The following is a 20,991-nucleotide window of genomic DNA, read 5'->3' on the forward strand; positions in this document are numbered from 1 at the left end:
ATGCCCATTCAATTGTACTGTCTTTGTTAGCTTTTGTGCTTCAATGGCAAAACTGAATAGTTGCTACAGAGACTGTATGGCCCCAAAGCCCAAGACATTTACTACCTGGCTCTTCCCAAAAAGTCTGCAGACCCCTGCAGTAAGAGATCACTAAATTTTTATATTAAAAATCTTAAATACTTTGTTCGAGTGATATGCCTACTTACTGCATTGACTACAGAATATTCCCCTATAATTTCAATGACTTACAGTCAGAAGTCTTTCAGCAGTTGGTCTTTTTTTGGGGTTTTTGGTTAGTGCTATTTTGACAAAATTATGGAATGTTGATGACCTTCAAATAAAAAGAGACATGTACAAAAATATTTCACTAATATTAGTTTTTTAATGTTACTAAATAACTTATAAGCAGTTAGAAAGTCTGAAACACATGATTTTTCTTAGGCCTCTTAGCTCTATATAAGCCAAAAAACAAGACCCAAAGAACAGTATACCCCTTGAAAACAGGTGTCAGTTTCATCTATTAAGTAAAATGAAATTAGTTACAAGAAATAGTAACATACCATCTCTAAAAAATACACAAAAAACTAGAAATGGGTATTATAGGATTTAAAACCTAGTGTTTATTCTAGGTGCCACTTAGGAATCAAAATGGCTTTTTCCCACTGCTTAATTTATAAAATATATAAATGTTTTCCTATACCAGAAGAATGGCATGGAGGTAGGATTGGTAATGTAAAAGATTATTTAAATCAGTATAAGGTCACTGAATTTCTTAGGAACAAGGGCATCCACACAGCAGCTCTCTTGCAGAGAAATCAAATCACTGCATTACATTTGGTGGCTTGTGGTGGAGATAACGTGGACTCAGAGAGTACCTGAGACTGGCAAAAGTACTCCAATGGTAACAGCCTGTGCTCATTCATTCCTGAATGAATATTGAGTCATTCCTGCCATAAAGCCCTCCAGTTCCAATTGCTTAGGAACTTAGGGTAACAAGAATCAGGAAGAAACTCTTATCAACACAAAAGAATACAGCCACAGTAGGATATAAACTCCTTTATTTCCAGTGTGATTTTCCTTTCACTCCTGGCATCATCTCCAGAATGTCCTGGCTCCTAAATAATACTTTGCACAGACAGGTCAATAAAACATAAAACAGTAGTTCAGAACCTGTTTGGGGGACAGGTCTCTTAAAATATGAAACAAGATATGGACTGTCTCCCTAGAAGAATATACATACAGAATTTGGGGAACCCATGTACCTCCCACACCAAAAGATCCATGAAATCTAGACGAAGATTGGAAACTTTTATTTGCATGGTTTCTTTTATTAAATGCATGGGAATACATTACCAGAAAAATAATTTTCAATTTTTATCATCCAATTAAAGATATCCTAATGGATTTTAAGAAAAGGCAAACTGCTTTACTTAGAGAAAAAAGAGATTAGGATGAAAATAAATAGTAAAATTTTGGATATTAGGTAAGGAAGGTAGAGAAAAATCAACAGTGATTAAGTGTCATGGTATCTGGGAAACCTTTTCATATCAGGTTCCATAAAAGTTAACATATAATTAACAAGTAACAGAATGCAAGGCAAAGATATAAATCTCCAAATTTTTAATATACCCATTTCCAATCCTTTCCTCACCACACCTCTTACCCAAGCTTCCAAAACACTAAGAAAATGATCAGAGTTTTACCAGAGCAGGAGATTATAAAAATCTTTTGGACTGACATGGGCTTGTTCTTATTCCTTGTTACTCTAAGTTCCTAAGCAACTGGAACTGTCAAGAATATAACCCAGATCCTGGCCACAGCTCTGTGAGTAAATTAGATATGTAACTGCAAGTAAACTATTTAAAGGCTCTGGACTTCAGTTTCATCATTTTTCCAAAATATAATTTATTGTCAAATTGGCTAACATAGAGTGTGTACGGTGTGCTCTTGGTTTTAGGGGTAGATTCTTGAGGTTCATCGCTTACATACAACACCCAGTGCTCATCCCAACAAGCGCCCTCCTCAATGCCCATCACCCATTTTCCCCTCTTCTCCACCCCATCCTCCCCCATCAACCCTCAGTTTGTTCTCTGTACTTAAAAAGTCTCTTATGGTTTGCCTCCCTCCATCTCTGTTTGTAACTATTTTTTTCCCCTTCCCTTCCCCCATGGTCTTCTGTTAAGTTTCTCAAGTTCCACATACAAGTGAAAATGTATGGTATCTGTCTTTCTCTGAATGACTTATTTCACTTAGCATAATACCTTCCAGTACCATCCACATTGCTGCAATTCGGTTTCATCACTTATAAGAGAACTGAACCTATCTCCTTTCCAACGGCAAAATTCTATAAATCTATATATTCATTAACTTACCATTTTGTTTTGTCCTTTAGTTTTGGAGGCTGAAAATTACTTTTTGACATTAAGAAGAGGGCCCTGGAATAAAAATTTCAGTTAAAGGGCAATATTGAAATACTTTAATTACCTCATCTAATAATCAGAATGAATATTCTGTAATCCATTTACAAATTACTACATACGTAGACACTGATGAACACTGGTATGGAATATGAAAATTAATTTAAGATTTTACTTATTTATTAAGTTTATTGATAATGTAGTTTTATGTATGTACATATGGATGTATGTTATCTCTACGCCCAACATGGGGCTCAAATTCACAGCCCCGAGATTAAGAGTCTCATGCTCTACAAACTGAGCCAGACAGGAGCCCCTGGACACTAAATTTTTATATTTTAGATAGCCAATAGATATTTCATTTTCTTTCTTTTTTTTATTTTTATTTTTTTTAATATATGAAATTTATTGTCAAATTGGTTTCCATACAACACCCAGTGCTCATCCCAAAAGATGCCCTCTTCAATGCCCATCACCCAGATATTTTATTTTCAAACAAGCTCTTATTCATAAGGCAAAGCTACCAAATGTTAGAGAAGAATTTTATCACTATACTTTTAACATATATAACTAATATTATATCTTAGATATAAGCATGTATAGTAATTAAATATCATTCTATAACACAGAGATGATACGTTACTCTAACATTAGGTTGTATGCTTAGTGGAAGATTTGCCTCTATAATTGTCTTGGGTATACAAGCAAATTCTATCTACTTCCTAATCTGTTCCCCTCTTTTGGACAATAACTTTCCAGATTCTCTCATTATGAATAATACAGAAATCAACCTGCAAGAGGACTTTCTTTCAGTATGAATTTACCTTTGACTCATTTTCTAGGGACTCTGGGGGTAGAAGGATGGAAGATTTAAGAAAAGTTCTAAAATGCTCTATTTCAGTTTTTCCAACAAAACCCTTTATAGGTTTCCAAGCAAACCCATCTTTTTTAATACATTTTTATTTTTTTATGTTTTATTTATTTTTGAGGGAGAGAGAGACAGAGCATGAGCAGGGGAGGGGCAGAGAGAGAGGGAGACACAGAATCTGAAGCAGGCTCCAGACTCCGAGCTGTCAGCACAGAGCCCGATGTGGGGCTCGAACTCACAAACTATGAGATTATGACCTGAGACCAAGTTGGACGCTTAATCAACTGAGCCACCCAGGCGCCCCCAAACTCGGTTTTAAATACCAAAGATGTTTATCTTTTTAAAGATGAAATGATTCATATATAAAGTTTATATTCTTACAACTGTGAGGTATTCTTTTAAATCTGCTCTTCTTTAGTCTTTATCTAAATGCTAACCAATAATTAGGTAATAATAGATTGTTTTTTCACTAATAATCAATTTTCCATGTTGCTTTGGTTTATGCATGTGTAACAGCTGCCTTTAACTGTTGAAAATTTTTGCTTAACAATTCATTAAAAAATTAAGAAAAAAGATTAATTCACCAACTATTGGACATTCAGATTTTTTTCCACTGTTAACCTGGAATGAATAATTCTTAGCTTTTTTTTCCCTTGGGTTATTTCCTAAGTATAATTTTCTAAGTAGTAGCATCACAGAAACATTTGTACTGCTCCTAACAAGTAACATCCTAAAGGTCTGTACATAATGGCATTCCAACAAAAAGTAGGTATCTTTTAACTTTTGTATCTTTAGTTACTTGAGAAGTCAAATAGTTTTCCAAGTTTCTTTGTATTCGGTACTTGCTCATTAACAGTCTATCTTTTGCCTTCAGAGTCTCTAAATAAATTCCTTATGTATATATACATATATACTAATCCATTGTCTATCTTGCTAGAAGAATACTTTCTGCACTCTGTTGATTTTCTTTTCAACTTTATACTGTTTTCAACTTTATACTTTAAAAGCTTAAATTTTAGCTCAATTCATCTTTTACTTCAAAATATAAGAACACTTTCAAAGGCCATCAAATATTTTTTTGAGAGACAATATACCCTAAAATGTAAATAATAATTATACTAAGCGTAACTACCTCTTAATTATCCCTAGACAAAATAAACAAAATAAAAAAAAAAATAGAAAAAAAATGTCACCTACATCCTATCATTTGCTCATAATTCCACTTAGAACAGAAAAAGAAACAATTGATGGAAGAATGTAAAGACTTTAAAAAATTTTACAAATTATAACTGCTATATCTAGTATGATTAAGGGAGATTTGCTTAATGAAACAGCTTTAAATAGTACAGATGATTCACTCCACGTTGTCTTAGGAAACAACACAAGAGAGCAGGTATTGGGTGCAACTGATTACCCCTAAGTCCTTTACAACACCTTTACTATTTCAACATACTTGAAAATGAGCTGGAAATACTCAAGTTATCAATATTTCATTCTCCCTAAAGACTTGATTAATAACTGCATAATTGTAAATAGTGAGAACACCTCATTGGATGGAGATCAAACATAGGTGGTTGAAGCTCTCCAAGTTCAATTGCTGTTATTCCTACTGCCCAGATATCACAGAGTTGGTTGTAGCCGCCATTCTTTTCTACTGCTGCAACTTCTGGGGCCATCCTAGAAGGAATCAGTGAATATAACATTTTTATTTTTTAAAAATGATATGAAATCTGCTCTTGTTATATTCACTCAACTTCTAGAGGGAAAGAGGCTGAGAGACATTTACTAGGAAAGACTTAATAAAGACCACATGTATAAAGATATACTCTTTCCAAACTCATCGCTTAAAAATCTTCCATCTTCTCTGAAGACCAGTGCTCTGAGGAAAAATTTGGTTGTCTTACTTTAGTTTCTGTTTTGTGAATCTTGTCATATAATATGGGAAAAGAAAGAATACCTAAATCCCCATGAAGGTCAGAAATGCTCCCAAAGGAGGTGAGACTTGAGAATGAATCAGCAGGGAGGTAAGGTGAGTGAGGAGCCTCAACATTTTAGGGAGACAGGAAAAGAGCACGGAACATCTGGAAAGGTGACAGGACAATGCTACTCAATGTATGACCTACAGACAGGTATGGAGCCATAAGGTGCTTGTTAGGAGTCTATGATAAGTACAGAAACTGAGAGTATTAACTCTTGTCCAAATACATGATCACTTTTTAGTAATTCAGTCTGGGATGAATTTATTTTATAAAAGTTTGAGAGGATTTAAAAAGTATTTGCAAAATGAACCTCAGACATAGGAGCTAGGTAATGAATGCCCTACTGATTACACAATGAAGTTTAGATTTTATTGTGAAAATGCAAGATTTAATTTTGGATATAAACTTGTTCTGAAACTCATGGCAATAGGAAGGACAGTATGAGAGGAGCTAAAACCAAAGTCAGGTGAATGAGTTGGAAGACAATTTCAAAAATACAAGGGAAAAATGATAAATGACTTTTCAAAGGCAGTGGCAGAGGGGACTGAATGAAAGGGGTTGACTGAAGAGACTGATATAAGTATAAAATGCTTGTGGATATTGAAGTAGAGCTATTATCAAACAACTGTGAATATATCTAAGATTAAAGGTCAACTTAGTGGCTGAGTTGGAGTTACCTGTTTGGGATTCAGTGGTTTATAATGATGGCATTTGATTTTATAAAGTGTAGATATTACTAAGGGGAAATACTCTTTTTTTAATGTTTACTATTTTAAAATTAATTTATATTGATATTAAATATCCACACAGAAGCTGTTTTTATAAGTATTTGGATTACACAAAGTTATATAACACAATATCACTCAACCTAAAGGTGGTTAAGAACATAAAGTATGTATACTAAAAATGTCTGCTATAAGCAAGTACTAAATACATACAAATGGATATAGGAGTAAAGAGAAGAAAATGATCATTACTATGGAACAAAACGACTAAAGGCAAGTCTCAGAGAGGAAAGTTGAGCTGGTACCCAGAGAGAGCATATGCGTTTTATCTCTTCTGCCCACTAGAATCAGTTAGAGGTGGACAACTGGAGCACCAAGTTGACCAAGAGTGTTACACTTCCTGGCTCAGTGGAAGGCAGAGAGTGATCAATCAGTCTGCCACAGCTGAAGAAAGGCAGAGCGTGTGACACTTTTAAGACAGGGCAGGACTTGAGGGAGAGTTAAGATGGCGGAGAAGTAGAGAACAGGGATTTCTCTCATCCCTCAAACACAGCTGTATTAAGGTCAGAACACTTGGAACACCCAGGAAATCAATAGCGGGAGTGACAGGAAGATCTCCATAGGTGGAGGGAGACAGCTTGGCAGGACAGAGGTGCAAATATGCGAATTGGAGGAGATAAGAGCATAGGCATGGAGGGGAGAGAACCACTTCTGTGGAGAGACAAAAGGGAGAGAAAGGCTGTGGAACCACGGTACACCAGAATGGGGTCCCGGGGAGGTGGGGTGCAGGCTCCTTTAAGACATCGGTGTTGAATCCCAGCTGAGTGCCTAAGAGGCCGGGAGACTGTGGAGCAGGACAAGTCTATTCCCACACTATTCTGTGAGGGCTGCCTGAACAGAGTAGTTTGAGACACTCAGACAGAGGAGGAAAGATTGGGGTGTCACCACTTTTTTCTCCATCACCAACATGGTGGGGCTTCAGGAAACAGCACGGCAGCCTCTACTGGAGGTGGGACCAATTACAACAAACCCTGCCACTCCGTGCCTGGCAAATGCTTTTGTACTGGAAGGGGACTGACACTGAGGGAACCAGACCTCCTGACCAGCACTGCCACCAGTCCCAGGTACCAACAGACCTACAGTTTTGTATGTTAGTCTGTTTCTCTCTCTCTCTTTTTTTTTTCTTCTCTTTTCTCTTCTTTCTACTCTCTTTTTTTTCCTTTGGAATCAGGCTCATAGTTTCTGATTTGATTTTTGGTCAATTCTTTATACATATATATATTTCTCTGTTTTGTTTGTTTAATCAGGCTTATTTTTTACTCAATTTTTTTTAATACCTTTTCTATATCTCCTTCTTTATTTTTCTTTCTCTCTCTCTGGATTAAGCCTTATAGCTTCTTTGATTCTATACTTGGTCTTTTTTTTGCTCCTTTCATTTTTCTCTTTGTATGGGATGAGGTTCCCCGCCCTTCCCTTTTTACAGGGTTACTTCAACAAACAAATCCAAGAACACTTGGTGGAAGTTTCAAACAATCCACCCTTATGAGCAAGGAGGAGCTTTGCAGAGGACTGTCCAGTGGGGCAGAGCAGCCAAATATGCAGCAACAGAGTGCATACAACACACTACAAAAACACTTTCTAAAGTGCAAGGCCCTGCACAGTGTATGATCCCTTTTTAATATAGTAGTACTTGCAGGTGTAGGACACATAACAAGCTATTAAAATACCTAAAAGACAGAAAACGAGCCAAAATGACAAAATGGAAGAATTCTCCTCAAAAGAAAATCCAGGAAGAAATGACAGCCAGAGAATTGCTCAAAACAAATATAAACAATATATCTGAACAAGAATTTAGAATAAGTCATAAGACTAATAGCTGGGCTTGAAAAACGCATAGAAGACAGGAGAGACTCTATTGCTATAGAGATCAAAGACCTAAGAAATAGTCATGATGAATTAAGAAATGTTGTCAATGAGATGCAAAATAAACTAGATGCAGTGACAGTGAGAACAGAAGAAGCAGAAGAGAGAATAAGTGAAACAGAAGATAGAATTATGGGAAATGATGAAGCTGAAAAAAAGAGGGAAAGGAAATTACTAGACCATGAGGGGAGAATTAGAGAGCTAAGTGATTCAATGAAACAAAATAATATCTGTAACAAAGGAATTCCAGAAGAAGAGAGAGAAAGGGGCAGAAGGTTTATTTGAACAAATTATAGCTGAGAACTTCCCTAATCTGGGGAAGGAAACAGGCTTCCAAGTCCAAGAGGCACATAGAATTCCCTTCAGAGTCACTATAAACAGGTCAACACCATGGCCTATCATAGTGAAACTGGCAAAATACAAAGATAAGGAGAGAATTCTGAAAGCAGCTAGGGATAAACGGGCCTTCACCTACAAGGGTAGACACATGAGGGTAGTAGCAGACCTGTCCACTGAAACTTGGCAGGCCAGAAGGGAATGGCAGGAAATATTCAACGTGCTGAATAGGAAAAATATGCAGCCAAGGATCATTTATCCAGCAAGGCTGTCATTCAGAATAGAAGGGGAGATAAAGGCTTTCCCAAGACAGGGCAGGACTCAAGATAAACAGAGAAGACGAATATACTAGGGACCTAATAAAGAGTAACTGATATAGTCAGGGTACAAAAAACATAAATTTTGACTAGAGAAGACTGTTCACAGGGGAGGAAAGTCACAGAAAGAGACTGAGGAAGGAAACAGGCATGTGATAAAGGAAATTCTACAGGTAATCTAACTTAGTCATGTTTTCTTTTAACTTTTATTTAAGTGATATTTATTTTGGTTTTTTTTTCCTGTTGTTAAAATTGATACGTGTTGACAAAGAGAATTTGGCCTACATGGAAGAAAACATGTCAAACATTATCCCACCCAAAGAGAGCCATTGTTTCACATATTTACATCCATAAATTTTATTCACACAAATATCTTCTATAACATGGTATTACATTATGCTACTTTTAATCTTACTTGTTTCTTTTTTGAAAGTTTATTAGTGTGTGTGTGTGTGTGTGAGAGAGAGAGAGAGAGAGAGAGAGAGAGAGAGAAAGAGAGAGAAACACACACATACAAGCAAGGAAGGGGCAGAGAGAGGGGGAGAGAGAATCCCAAGCAGGCCGTGTGACATGGGGCTAGATCTCGCAAATTGCGAGATCATGACCTGAGCTAAAATCAAGCGTCCCTTGATGCCCCAGGTGCCCTAATCTTGCTTTTTTGAATAATAGTTTATCATGAGCCTATCCATTGCCTATTCATCTTTTACAATAGGATTAAAAAAAATTTTTTTTGGTTTATTTATTTATTTTGAGAGAGAAAGTGTGTGTGAGTGGGTAAGGGCAGAAAGAGAGGGGAGAGAGAATCCCAAGCAGGCCCTGCACTGTCCGTGCTGAGCCTGATGCAGGGCTCGAACTCAGGAACCATGAGATCATGACCTGAGTTGAGATCAAGAGTCAGATGCTTAACTGACTCAGCCACCCAGGTGCCCCTACAACAGGATTTTTAATATCAGCAATTTACTCCACTGATTTGTATAAACATACACAATTTCCTTAACTAATTCCTTTTGCATGTGCGTGCATACTTTCCCCTCAATCTTTAAAGTATTGTAATAAAGCTCTTCATATAATTTCTATGCCTCTCTGATAAATTACTACAAGTAGAATTAAGACTAAAGAATACAAGCACAGTTAAAGGTTTCTGGGAAAACATTATTCCCAAATTATCCTTCAAAATTATGCTATCAATTTCTACTTTCACTGTCAAATATTCAGTGATAGTAATAGGTTTACCCATGATTCCAAATATTTTCCAACTTGAAAGAAAATAATGGTGTTACTTATTTAATTTACAGTTTTGGTCATTGTTAGGGGAAACAATTTTCATATTTTATGACATCTTCTATGTATTATTTTAATAACTCTTCTAATGAAATACTTTATTAAGAACTTATACATTAAAGACATTAAAACCTAGTCTGCCATACATATTTTAGAGGATATTTCGTGACTTGTTACTTGCCTTTCACTTTTGTTCAAGCTGGTAGATATGCAGACATTTTAAATTTTCATGTAGTTAAATCTATCACTTTTACCCTTTGTTTTATGCTTTTGTGCCAAGAAAGGCTTACTTAACTCTTAAAGCTGATAGTTACTGATAGTTCTTTTGGTTTCACTTTTATATTGAACTATTTCCATATACAATTTATTTTGGCATTAGATATGAGGTATGGAGTGACTTTAAATTTCTTTCCAAATAATATATTATTCAAACACTATTTAAAAAAATCCAAGCTTTCTTACAAACTTTAAATGTTATCTTTTATAATTTCACTAAATTATTTTATATATTAAGGTTTATTACTAGGTTTTTTATTATATTTCAATTATCTGTCTTCATTGATGAAAGCAGCATTTTAGAAAGATCGTTTTGTCAGTACTTGGTAAGATGCGTTAAAAGGAAGGTAGCTGATAAAGACTAATGGTAGGATGCATGAATTTTAAACAACCAGAAATTGAAATCCTATATTAAAACAGAATCAATACCAAAAGGGTAACAAAATGATAAGAGATCATAATAAAAGTCTTTCTTTTGAAAAATCTCATACCTATGAGTCTTCTTAATACAAAATCCCAGAGACAGTAGGAATTATTATTAGCACTTTAACTCAGGGAAAGCTGAACAATAAAAATGAGTATCAAAGTTCCCAATCAGAAGTATGATAGTATCAAGGAGCATGCAAATCTCCAGACTTGTATTATCACTTGTCCTACTAAGTATCAATGCAGATCACTAACTGTGAAGAAATGAAAATGCACAAAATTCAATCATAGTATCTTACCAGTAAGGGGTGCCAATGAAAGATTTTCTCTTTGCAATGGTAGCTGTTATTTTTGCAGCCACACCAAAGTCAGCTAGTAGGGAAAAAAATTGGACAAAAATTTTAGTTCTTTCAATAAAGTCAACAACATTTCTAAATTTCACCCTTAGGCATGACATTATTAATAATTCAGATAGTAATGCTAGGGAAATATATATAAATTGAATCCCGAAATCTCTTCTTGCTTGGTTTATAACATGCTCGTTAAAGGAAAATCATTTTTTTTGGCACTTTATTAGAATAAAACATACTTTATAAAGAACAAAGTTTAATAAAAAAATTTACTACAAGCATACTGAAGTTTAATTAAGGGAAAAAAAGGTAAAAAAAAAATAAATAAACCACCCATGTGGATGCCTTTTATTCTAACACAACTAGGGTAGTATTTTGGTGCTATTAAAAAAGCCTTTTTCTCTATAAATACTTTTTTATTGTTGTTTCACATGGTTATAAAAAACTGATTATACGTATAGTTCATTTTTGTCATTTAAGTAACACCTCAGGGATTCTACTCTTATTCTCCTTAACTGTTAATTCTGATGACTGAATAATGTTCCATAAGTGGATTTATTACAGTTTTAACAGTTTCTCTATTGCTAGTCCTATGTTTGTACTTCTTTCTATATAAACAGTGTATAATCAATACTCCTATGAATATAGATTTTTTTTATCTTTAGGATTAAGTTCCTTTAAACAGAGTCTCAGGAGTAAAATTACTGGATCAAAACTTGAACATTATTGTGGTTCTTCATATGAATACTAAACTTGTATAATGTTAATTCTCATTTAAAATTTTATTAAAATTCTTAGGAAAAATGTGAGAGACTTGAAATAACATACCTAATTTTACATCACCATGATCTGTCAATAAAATATTTGCACCCTAAAACAAAAATACAAATACTATTAAATTAGTATCACAAAATTCCTTCAAAAATTATCTATTTAAATATATTAAATGAACTTACTTTGATATCTCTATGCATTTTGCCTTTAGTATGCAAATAGGCAAGACCCTGAAGTTTAAAAAAAAAAAAAAGTATGCATTAGTAAAGCTGCAAACTTAATGCCTACATTTTCTATTTAAATTCTCACTGAATAAGAAAAACTAAATGTCTTCTTCAGAGGTGGGGGAAAAATCTAGAAGAGTTTCTTTTTACTACTAATCAGTTTCTTTTTACTGTATTTTAAGATTTCGAATTCATTTTACAACACCACCACCACCACAATCAAGATAAGGAACATATCCGTCACTCCAAAGTCCCTCCTACACACAAATACTGATCGACCTTCTATTACTACAGATTTAAATTTTCCAGACTTTTACATAAACTGAATTTCACAGTATATTCTTTTTTTGCCTGGTCTCTTTCATTCACAATAATTAATTTGAGATTCCTTGTTAATGTGTATATCAATAGTTCATTTTTATTATTTCCATTGTACAGATATACAAGAATTTTTTTACGCACCCATCTGTTGATAGACATTTGGATGGTTGGGTTGTTTAAAGCATTTGGCTATTATAAATAAAGTTGCTCTTAAGGTTCATATAAAAGTACTAGTATGACTTTTTCCTTCCAGGTACCTAGGAGTGTAATGGCTGAATTGTATGGTGCTAATAAATTTAAACTTTTAGGCAACTGCCAAACTGTTTTCCAAAGCAGCTGTACCATTTTATATTGAAACCAGCAGTGTATGAGAGTTCCAGTTAATCCATATTCTCATCAATCTTCTTAAGGTCAGTCTTTAATTTTGGCCATTCTTTTTTTAACATTTTTTTTTTTTAATTTATTTTTGGGACAGAGAGAGACAGAGCATGAACGGGGGAGGGGCAGAGAGAGAGGGAGACACAGAATCAGAAACAGGCTCCAGGCTCCGAGCCATCAGCCCAGAGCCTGACGCGGGGCTCGAACTCACGGACCGCAAGATCGTGACCTGGCTGAAGTCGGACGCTTAACCGACTGCGCCACCCAGGCGCCCCAAATTTTGGCCATTCTTTGGTGAAATGTCTGTTCAAATATTTTGTCCATTTGTTTATTAGGCTCTCATTTTTTTTATTACTGAATTTTGAGAGTTCTTTATGGACTCTGGATACAAGTTCTTGATCAGATATATACTTTGCAAGTACCTTCTTCTAGTCTGCAGTTTCTCTTCATTCTCTTAAGTGTCTCTAGAAAGATGGAAGTTTTTCATCTTGATAAAGTCTAATTTACCAAGTTTTTCATTCAAACTTTTGTGTTATGTCCAAAAGTGCTTTGCTTAATTCAAGACTGCAAAATTCTCTTCTGTTTCCTTCTAGAAGTTCTAGTTCTAGGGTTTATATTTAGGTCTGTGATTACTTTTGGGTTTTTACATATGATATGAAGTATGACTTAAGGTTCATTTGTTGGCATAGGGATGTCCAATTATTCCAATACTATTTATTGAAAAGTCTATACTTTTTTCACAGATTTGTCTTTTCGATTTTGTTAAAAATCAGCCATCCATATAGGATTTACTTCTGGTCCTTCTGTTCCATTGAGGTACTTATTTACTCTTATACCTATACCATTATGTTTTGATTACTATAGTTTCATAAGTCTTTTTTTAAATTTTTATTTTAGGGAGAGAGAACATGAGCAGGGGAGAGGGACAGTAGGAGAAAGAGAGAATCTTAAGCAGGTTCCATGCTCAGTGTGGAGCCCGGCACAGGGCTTGATCCCACATCCCTGGGATCATGACCTGAGTGGAAATCAAGAGTCAGACGCTCAACTGACTAAGATAGCCAAGAGCCTCAGGACTGCACTGAATCTATGGGTCAACCTGGGGAGAACGGACATCTTAACTACTGTGAGTCTCCACATCCATGAATATGTTATAGTTCTCCATTTACTTAGGTCTTAATTTTTCTTAGCAGTTTCAGTTTTTAGTATGCAGGGGTTTATGTATCTTTTGTCACATACATTCCCTTAAGAATGTCATATTTTTGTTAATGTTAGTATTATTTTTTAAAGTTCTGAATGTAGTCAGTGTATAGAAATCCAATTGATCTTGTACATGGATCTTGAATCCTGCAAGCTTTCTAGCCTCACTTATTAGTTCTAGAAGCTACTTTGTAGATTCTATTCCATTTTTTACACACATGATTGTGTGGTCTGTGAATAAAGACAGTTTTACTTCTTACTTTCTAATCTGGATGTCTTTTATTTCATTTTTGTCTTACTGCACTAACTGAAACCTCTAATACAATGTTGAAAAGAAGGAGAGCAGGCATCTTTGCACTGCTTGATCTTGGTGGGAAAGCATCTAGTCCTTTACCATTAAGTATGATTTAGTTGTAGGTTTCTCATAGGTGTTCTTTATCAGGCTGAACAAGTTCCTTTCTGTTCCTAGTATGCTCAGAATCTTTATCAGGAACAAATGCTGGATTTTGCCAAATATTTTTTCCGTGTCTATTTAAGATGACCATGTGGTTTTCTCATTCTGTTTGCTACTATGGTTAATTACTTGAAGTGATTTTTGAATGCTAAATCATAGTTGCACTTTAGGACAAACCTCACTTGATGATGTGTTATCTTTTAAAATATATTGTTGGATTACCTTTGCTAATCTTTTATTTTCCTTTTAAAGTTTTGCATCTGTGTTTATGAAGGATATTATTAGTCTGTAGTTTTGTTCTCTTGCAGTATTATCTGGTTTTGGTTTTGGAGCAATGGTGGCCCATAAAATGATTTGGGAGGTATTCTCTACTCTTCAATTTTCTTTTCTTTAAAATTTTTTTAACATTTATTGGGGCGCCTGGGTGGCGCAGTCGGTTAAGCGTCCGACTTCAGCCAGGTCATGATCTCGCGGTCCGTGAGTTCGAGCCCCGCGTCAGGCTCTGGGCTGATGGCTCGGAGCCTGGAGCCTGTTTCCGATTCTGTGTCTCCCTCTCTCTCTGCCCCTCCCCCATTCATGCTCTGTCTCTGTCCCAAAAACTAAATTAAAAAAAAAAAAAAAAAAAAAAAAACAAACGTTGAAAAAAAAAATTTTTTTTAACATTTATTCATTTTTGAGAGGCAGAGCACAAGTGAGGGGGGGACAGAGAGAGAGGGAGACACAGAATCCGAAGCAGGCTCCAGGCTCTGAACTGTCAGCAAAGATACCAACGTGGGGCTCGAACCCACAAACCATGAGATCATGACCTGAGCTGAAGTCAGACACTCAACCAACTGAGCCACCCAGGTACCCTTTACTCTTCAATTTTCTAGAAGAGTTTGTGTAGAATTGGCATTATTTCTTCCTTAAATGTTTGGTAGAATTTATCCATCCACATTATCTGACTTGGAGTTTTCTTTGTGGGAATATATACAGAATTATTCAGTTGATTTCTCTCAAGGAAATTGTTCATATTTTCCAAGTTGTAGGCCTTATTGACAGAAAGCTATTCATAATGTTCTCTGGGAACTGACTATCCTTTTCTTTAAAAATTTATAGATTCTGTTGTAGTATCTTTATATTCAGTCCTAACACTGGTAACTGTGTTTTCTCTTAGAGGTTTATCAATTTTAGTGATCTCAAAGGGTCAGATTTTGGTTTTATTGATTTTCTCATTTTTCTGCTATTTCACTGATTTCCACTCTGATCTTTATTATTTCCTTCCTCTGCCTACTTTGGATTTAATTTGCTCATTTTTTAAAAATTTCTTAAGATGGAGGCTGAAGATACTGATTTCAGACCTTTTTTTCTTTCTAATAGAGATGTTCAGTGCTATGAACTTCCTTCTAAGTATTGCCTTAGTAACAACCCAAAATTTTGATGTGTTGTTTTCATTTCATTTGGTTCAAAATACTTTTTAGTTTCTCTTCTGATTTCTTCTTTGACTCATGGGTTACTTAACTTAGTTTAGTGCTTTAGTTTCCACATATTTGGAGATATTCCAGAAATATTTCTGTTGACTTTTAATTTAATTGCAGTGTGGTCAGAGAATATACTTTGTATGACTTAAATCCTATACAATGTATTGAAACATATTTTATCACCCCAAATATGGTCTATCTTATAAATGCTCTATGCCCACTTGAAAAGCATATGTATCACACTACTGGTCAGACTAAAATGTCAGTTAGGTCAAGCTGTTTGGTTGTACTGTTCAAGTCTTCTGCATCCTTACTGATTTTCTGCCTATTTGCTCTTCAAAATTATTGTGAGAGGGGTATAGGTGACTATAACTGTGGATTTGTCTATTTTCCTGGAAGTTCTATCAGTTTTTGCTCATTTATTTTGAAGCTGTGTTATCAGTGGCTTAGACATTTAGGGTTGTTATGCTTTTTATGAAGTGGCCTTAAAGAGGTAATAGTCTTTGCTCTGAAGTCTACTTTGTCTGATATTAATATGGCCACTTCAGCTTTCTTTTCAATAGTATGACATATGTTTTTCTTTTCTTTTACTTCTGACCTATTTGTGTTTTTATAAAAGCACATTTCTTACAGGCAGCATCTAGTGGGGTTTTACTTTTTTCCATTCTGACAATCTCTGCCCTTTTTATTTTTTTTTAAAAACTTTATTTAATAAAAATTTTATATATTAAGGTGTACAACATGATTTGATACACATATACATAGTGAAATGATTATCTGAATCAAGCTAGTTAACATATCATCTCTTCATAGTTACTATGTTTTTTTTTATAACAAGAGCACCTGAAATTTACTCTCTTAACATATTTCCAATATTCAATACAGCATTAACTGTAGTTATCATGCTATACATTAATAATCAGTCAATCTATATGACTGTAATTTTATACTCTGACCAACATCTCCTCATTTCTACCTCCGGGCCTCAAACTCTGGTAACCATCATTCCACTTTCTGCATCTATGACTTCAACTGTTTTAGATTCTACATATAAGTGACTCATGCAGTATTTTGTCTTTATGTCCCTGGCTTATTTTACTTAGTATAATGTCCTCCAGCTTCAAATATGTTGTCACAAATGACAGGATTTCCTTCCTTTTTATGATTGAATAATATTCCACTATATGTTACTTAAAAAAAGCAATGAACTTCGGAAATTAAAACACAAAGAAAAACAATCTGTCAGTAATTCTCTGCTATCAGTATCTGATTAGTTTTGTATTTTATGTGAACACAAAAAAGTACATTTCCATGTTATGGGAATACTACCGAAATATACATATATATATTGGACAAATTTACTTTCATATATTTCATATATACATACATATACTGGCAAAATTTACTTTCATGTGTTTCATATGTTTCATATATTTAACATTCAGATTTGACACGGTATGCTATGCCTTCTAAAGCATGAGGAAAGCAATACTTAGAAATGACTAGTTTTCTCTTAAATCAAGTCAATCTCCCAGTTTCTAAAATTCAGAAGAAAAACATATAGAACACCAAATTCATTTCTAAACAAATTACACAATCTAGGAAATGTAGGGATAGAAGCATCAATTAACAATTTGAGTTATAAATTACCAAAATAAAAAATGTAATCACGAATTAATTCCTAATTTAACATGCCTTAAAAGATATGAACAAAATTACTACTTGCTGATCTTCTAAATGAGGAGCCCATTTTCTCTTTTCTTTTTTTGGGGGATTATCATTTTGCAGTTTTCAACTGTGAAACTAAAACTGCCTTTCTATCCACATAAGCAAATGTAGTACCTGTAAAGTTTCTCTGCATACATAGGCTATCTGCAGTTCTGATAATGGCCCAGTAACTAGGAAAAAAGAGAGATCACATAGTTACACATGTCAATAACACATTATAAACAGTCTATCTTAAAAATGACAGGGGCACCTGGGTGGCTCAGTCGGTTAAGCGGCCGACTTCGGCTCAGGTCATGATCTCGCAGTCCGTGAGTTCGAGCCCCGCATCGGGCTCTGTGCTGACAGCTCAGAGCCTGGAGCCTGTTTCAGATTCTGTGTCTCCCTCTCTCTGACCCTCCCCCACTCATGCTCTGTCTCTGTCTCAAAAATAAATAAACGTTAAAAAAAATTAAAAAAAAAAATGACAAACTATTGGGGCGCCTGGGTGGCTCACTTGGTTCACTGTTCGACTCTTGATTTTCAGCTCATGATCTCAGTGTTTGTAGGATCAAGCCCCATGTTGGGCTCTGTGCTGACAGCGCAGAGCCTGCTTGGGATTCTATCTCCCTTTCTCTCTGTCCTTTCCCCCACTGACGCTATCTTTGTCTCCCTCAAAAATAAACAAGTAATCTTTAAAAAAATGACAAAGTATTAACAAAACTTCTATGTATATAATTGGATGGCTTCTCACCACGAACACACATTATTCTTATAATCAGGAAACAAAACAAAAGGAAAGTTGAGAACCTTAAAATGTACTTTAAAAACAGAAGATTTACTCCATAATGACTTTGGTCTGTGAAAATATAAGCATTCATTACTTGCAAAGTGTAGTAGTAGGCACCATAGGACAGTCTATATAAAACAACAGACATGATCTTAATCCTGAAAAATTTCTCTAAAATAAAACCAAGAAAAGAAATAAACATATGTAATTAATTATTGTTATATAGAGTGGAGAACCATAAGAGATCAGTTGTTGAAATATACCAAGAGGAATCATATACATAAAGATCAAGATATTACTTAAGTATAATCCTTTCCTATATTTTTCAAACAGGAAGGCTTGATCCAGTACCTTATCTAAGAATTTAAAAAGCAACCAGGTTACTTCTGACAACCAGATCTCTATTACAAAATATAAGATCTTTCTGTAAGTACCTAACCAGACACTTCAGAATTATGCCTTCCAATACCATGAGAGAATATCTGAAATCTGGTGTTTGCTGACAGTGAAACCAAATCAGGTACTTACACATAATCGTTCCTCAAGAGAGATACTTTACTGTATTATTTTAATCACTGGCTCTCTACATCTACTCAGGAACATAAAATTTTGATTCCTAGTAACTTGATGGAATAGTAATAAAAGAAGGGAAGGCATCATCTTATTAACCGTTTATTTTAAGTATATATGTTCTTGATTTCTACTGCTACCTAGTATACGATATACAGGGATGGACACTTCTTAGATTCAATTTAACTAAAAAAATATCAGGTTTAGTAATGAAAAGTAGAAATATCAAGAAGTAAGATTAATGTCTTAAATTATTCATTAAGTTTAAAAGGGGAAGTAGTAAAAACAATGCCAGCTATATAGGTTTATTTATCCATATTCTTGAGTTCTTGTCCTGTCAGTGTGAATAAAAATGAAATCATTATATAAAAACTTTTCATATAAATGATAATTCTTCCTAAAATCACAGAAAAGAATTTTAAATTGAGTGGCACAGAGTTGTTTTCTACCAATAATTCTTTTTTTTTTTTTCATTTATTTATTTTTGAGAGACAGAGGGAGACAGAGCGCAGGTGGGAGAGGGACAGAGAGAGAAGGAGAGGCAGAATCTGAAGCAGGCTCTAGGCTCTGAGCTGTCAGCACAGAGCCCAATGCAGGGCTCGAACCCACAAACTGCGAGATCATGACCTGAGCCGAAGTCGGATGCTCAACCGACTGAGCCACCCAGGTGCCCGTACCAATAATTCTTTTAAATCAGACACATGGTAAAATAAGAGAACAATAATTCTAGCATGATATAATACATAAGAAAATGACTAGTGTGTAAAAAAATGGATTTGTTCTTGTTTTAAAAACTCTGTAATATTTTATATAATTGTAATATGTATGTGGTGCTAAAAATTATTTTAAATAAAAAGTACCCAGACTTTAGACATCAGTCACAACTATTTTTTTTTGGTCATGGGTTATTTGTTGTGACAGAATTAGGTAATTATTATATTTATTAATTTATAATTAAATAATACATCAGTACATTTTCATTATAATTCAAAATTTTACTTAGGAGTCCCATTTCTCCCCTAGAAGTAATGACTTACCAATTTGGGACACATCTTTTCATTTTGTTGTGCATTAACATTCATATGTAATGTGAATATAAAAAATTATATTTTTAAATGTCTAAGTGTTGTCAGTTCTGCTATACATATTTTTTCATGATCTAGTTTTTCCATTTAAAAAGAGGCCTTGGGGAGATACAGCTAGTGGATATAAACAGAGCTACTTTACCTTTTTAAATGCTTCACAGTATTCCATATTGTAGGTGCAACATAGTTTATTTAACCATTGCTCTACTAATTTTTTAATTATTATTATTATTTTTTTTTATTTAGAAAGCAGGGAGGGGCAGAAGGAGAGGGAGAGAGAGAGAGAGAGAGAGAGAGAATCTTAAGCAGGCTCCACACTCAGTACAGAGCCCAATGCGGGACCCAATCTTGCAACTTTAAGATCATGATCTGAGCCAAAATCAAGGGGTGGACACTCAACCCACTGAGTCACCCCAAATGACTGATATTTTAACAATCTGAGCTCTACAAGCTACAAATTATTTAAATATTATTTACACCTGAAATTATTTAAATTATTTAAATATTATTTACACCTGAAGAGCACTTATTTTTACATCTACTATGGTGGCATTTGTTAACTGGATGACTGAAATTTGATAAGGCTGTCATATAAAGCTTTTAGCATAGAAATGTTTGAAAATATTTCAGATAATTCTTAATAAACTATACAGTACAAAGTTGCAATGGGAGTTTTACTATTCCATATTTAGTTAAATAAAGAAAATAGAAATTGTTTTATAAGGATCTGTGTTTAGTCTCATTAACTAAAACATCAGGAAACTGTCAAAAACAAAACAAATTGGAAGCTAAATTGTAGAGCCAAAACAAAGACTATTTCTAAATGGTATTATGGGTAATATCTAATTCAACTCAGAAAACTGCCTAAATTAACAGAATGTTCAATAAAATACTTCAAGTTTTTGAAAATATATTTTTTCAATATTTTTAAAAAGTTTATTCCTTTATTATTTCTGAGAGAGAGCGCACACGCACAAGTGGGGGAGGGCCACAGAGAGGGAGACACAGAATCCAAAGCAGGCTCCAGGTTCTGAGCTGTCAGCACAGAGCCCTAAGCAGGGCTCGAACTCATGAACCATGAGATCATGACCTGAGCCGAGGTTAGACACTTAACCAGCTAAGCCACCCAGGTGCCC

General features: G+C 34.6%; 1 protein-coding gene across 7 annotated transcripts in view; it reads right to left on the reverse strand.

The window, feature by feature from the left end:
• MAP4K5 (mitogen-activated protein kinase kinase kinase kinase 5) overlaps nt 1-20,991 on the reverse strand; it is a 110,981-nt gene that overhangs the window by 40,814 nt on the left and 49,176 nt on the right. For all 7 annotated transcript variants that reach the window (XM_058739014.1, XM_058739012.1, XM_058739016.1 and 4 more), the window contains 7 exons: nt 17,549-17,604; nt 11,855-11,902; nt 11,727-11,769; nt 10,848-10,920; nt 4,831-4,962; nt 2,373-2,435; nt 250-331 (listed from right to left, as the gene is read on the reverse strand). In XM_058739014.1, coding sequence (XP_058594997.1) covers nt 250-331; nt 2,373-2,435; nt 4,831-4,962; nt 10,848-10,920; nt 11,727-11,769; nt 11,855-11,902; nt 17,549-17,604 — 497 coding nt within the window. The remainder of the gene's footprint in view (nt 1-249; nt 332-2,372; nt 2,436-4,830; nt 4,963-10,847; nt 10,921-11,726; nt 11,770-11,854; nt 11,903-17,548; nt 17,605-20,991) is intronic.

This window comes from Neofelis nebulosa, chromosome 7 (genome assembly GCF_028018385.1).
Source record: "Neofelis nebulosa isolate mNeoNeb1 chromosome 7, mNeoNeb1.pri, whole genome shotgun sequence".
In the NCBI taxonomy this organism is placed as follows: Eukaryota; Metazoa; Chordata; class Mammalia; order Carnivora; family Felidae; genus Neofelis; species Neofelis nebulosa.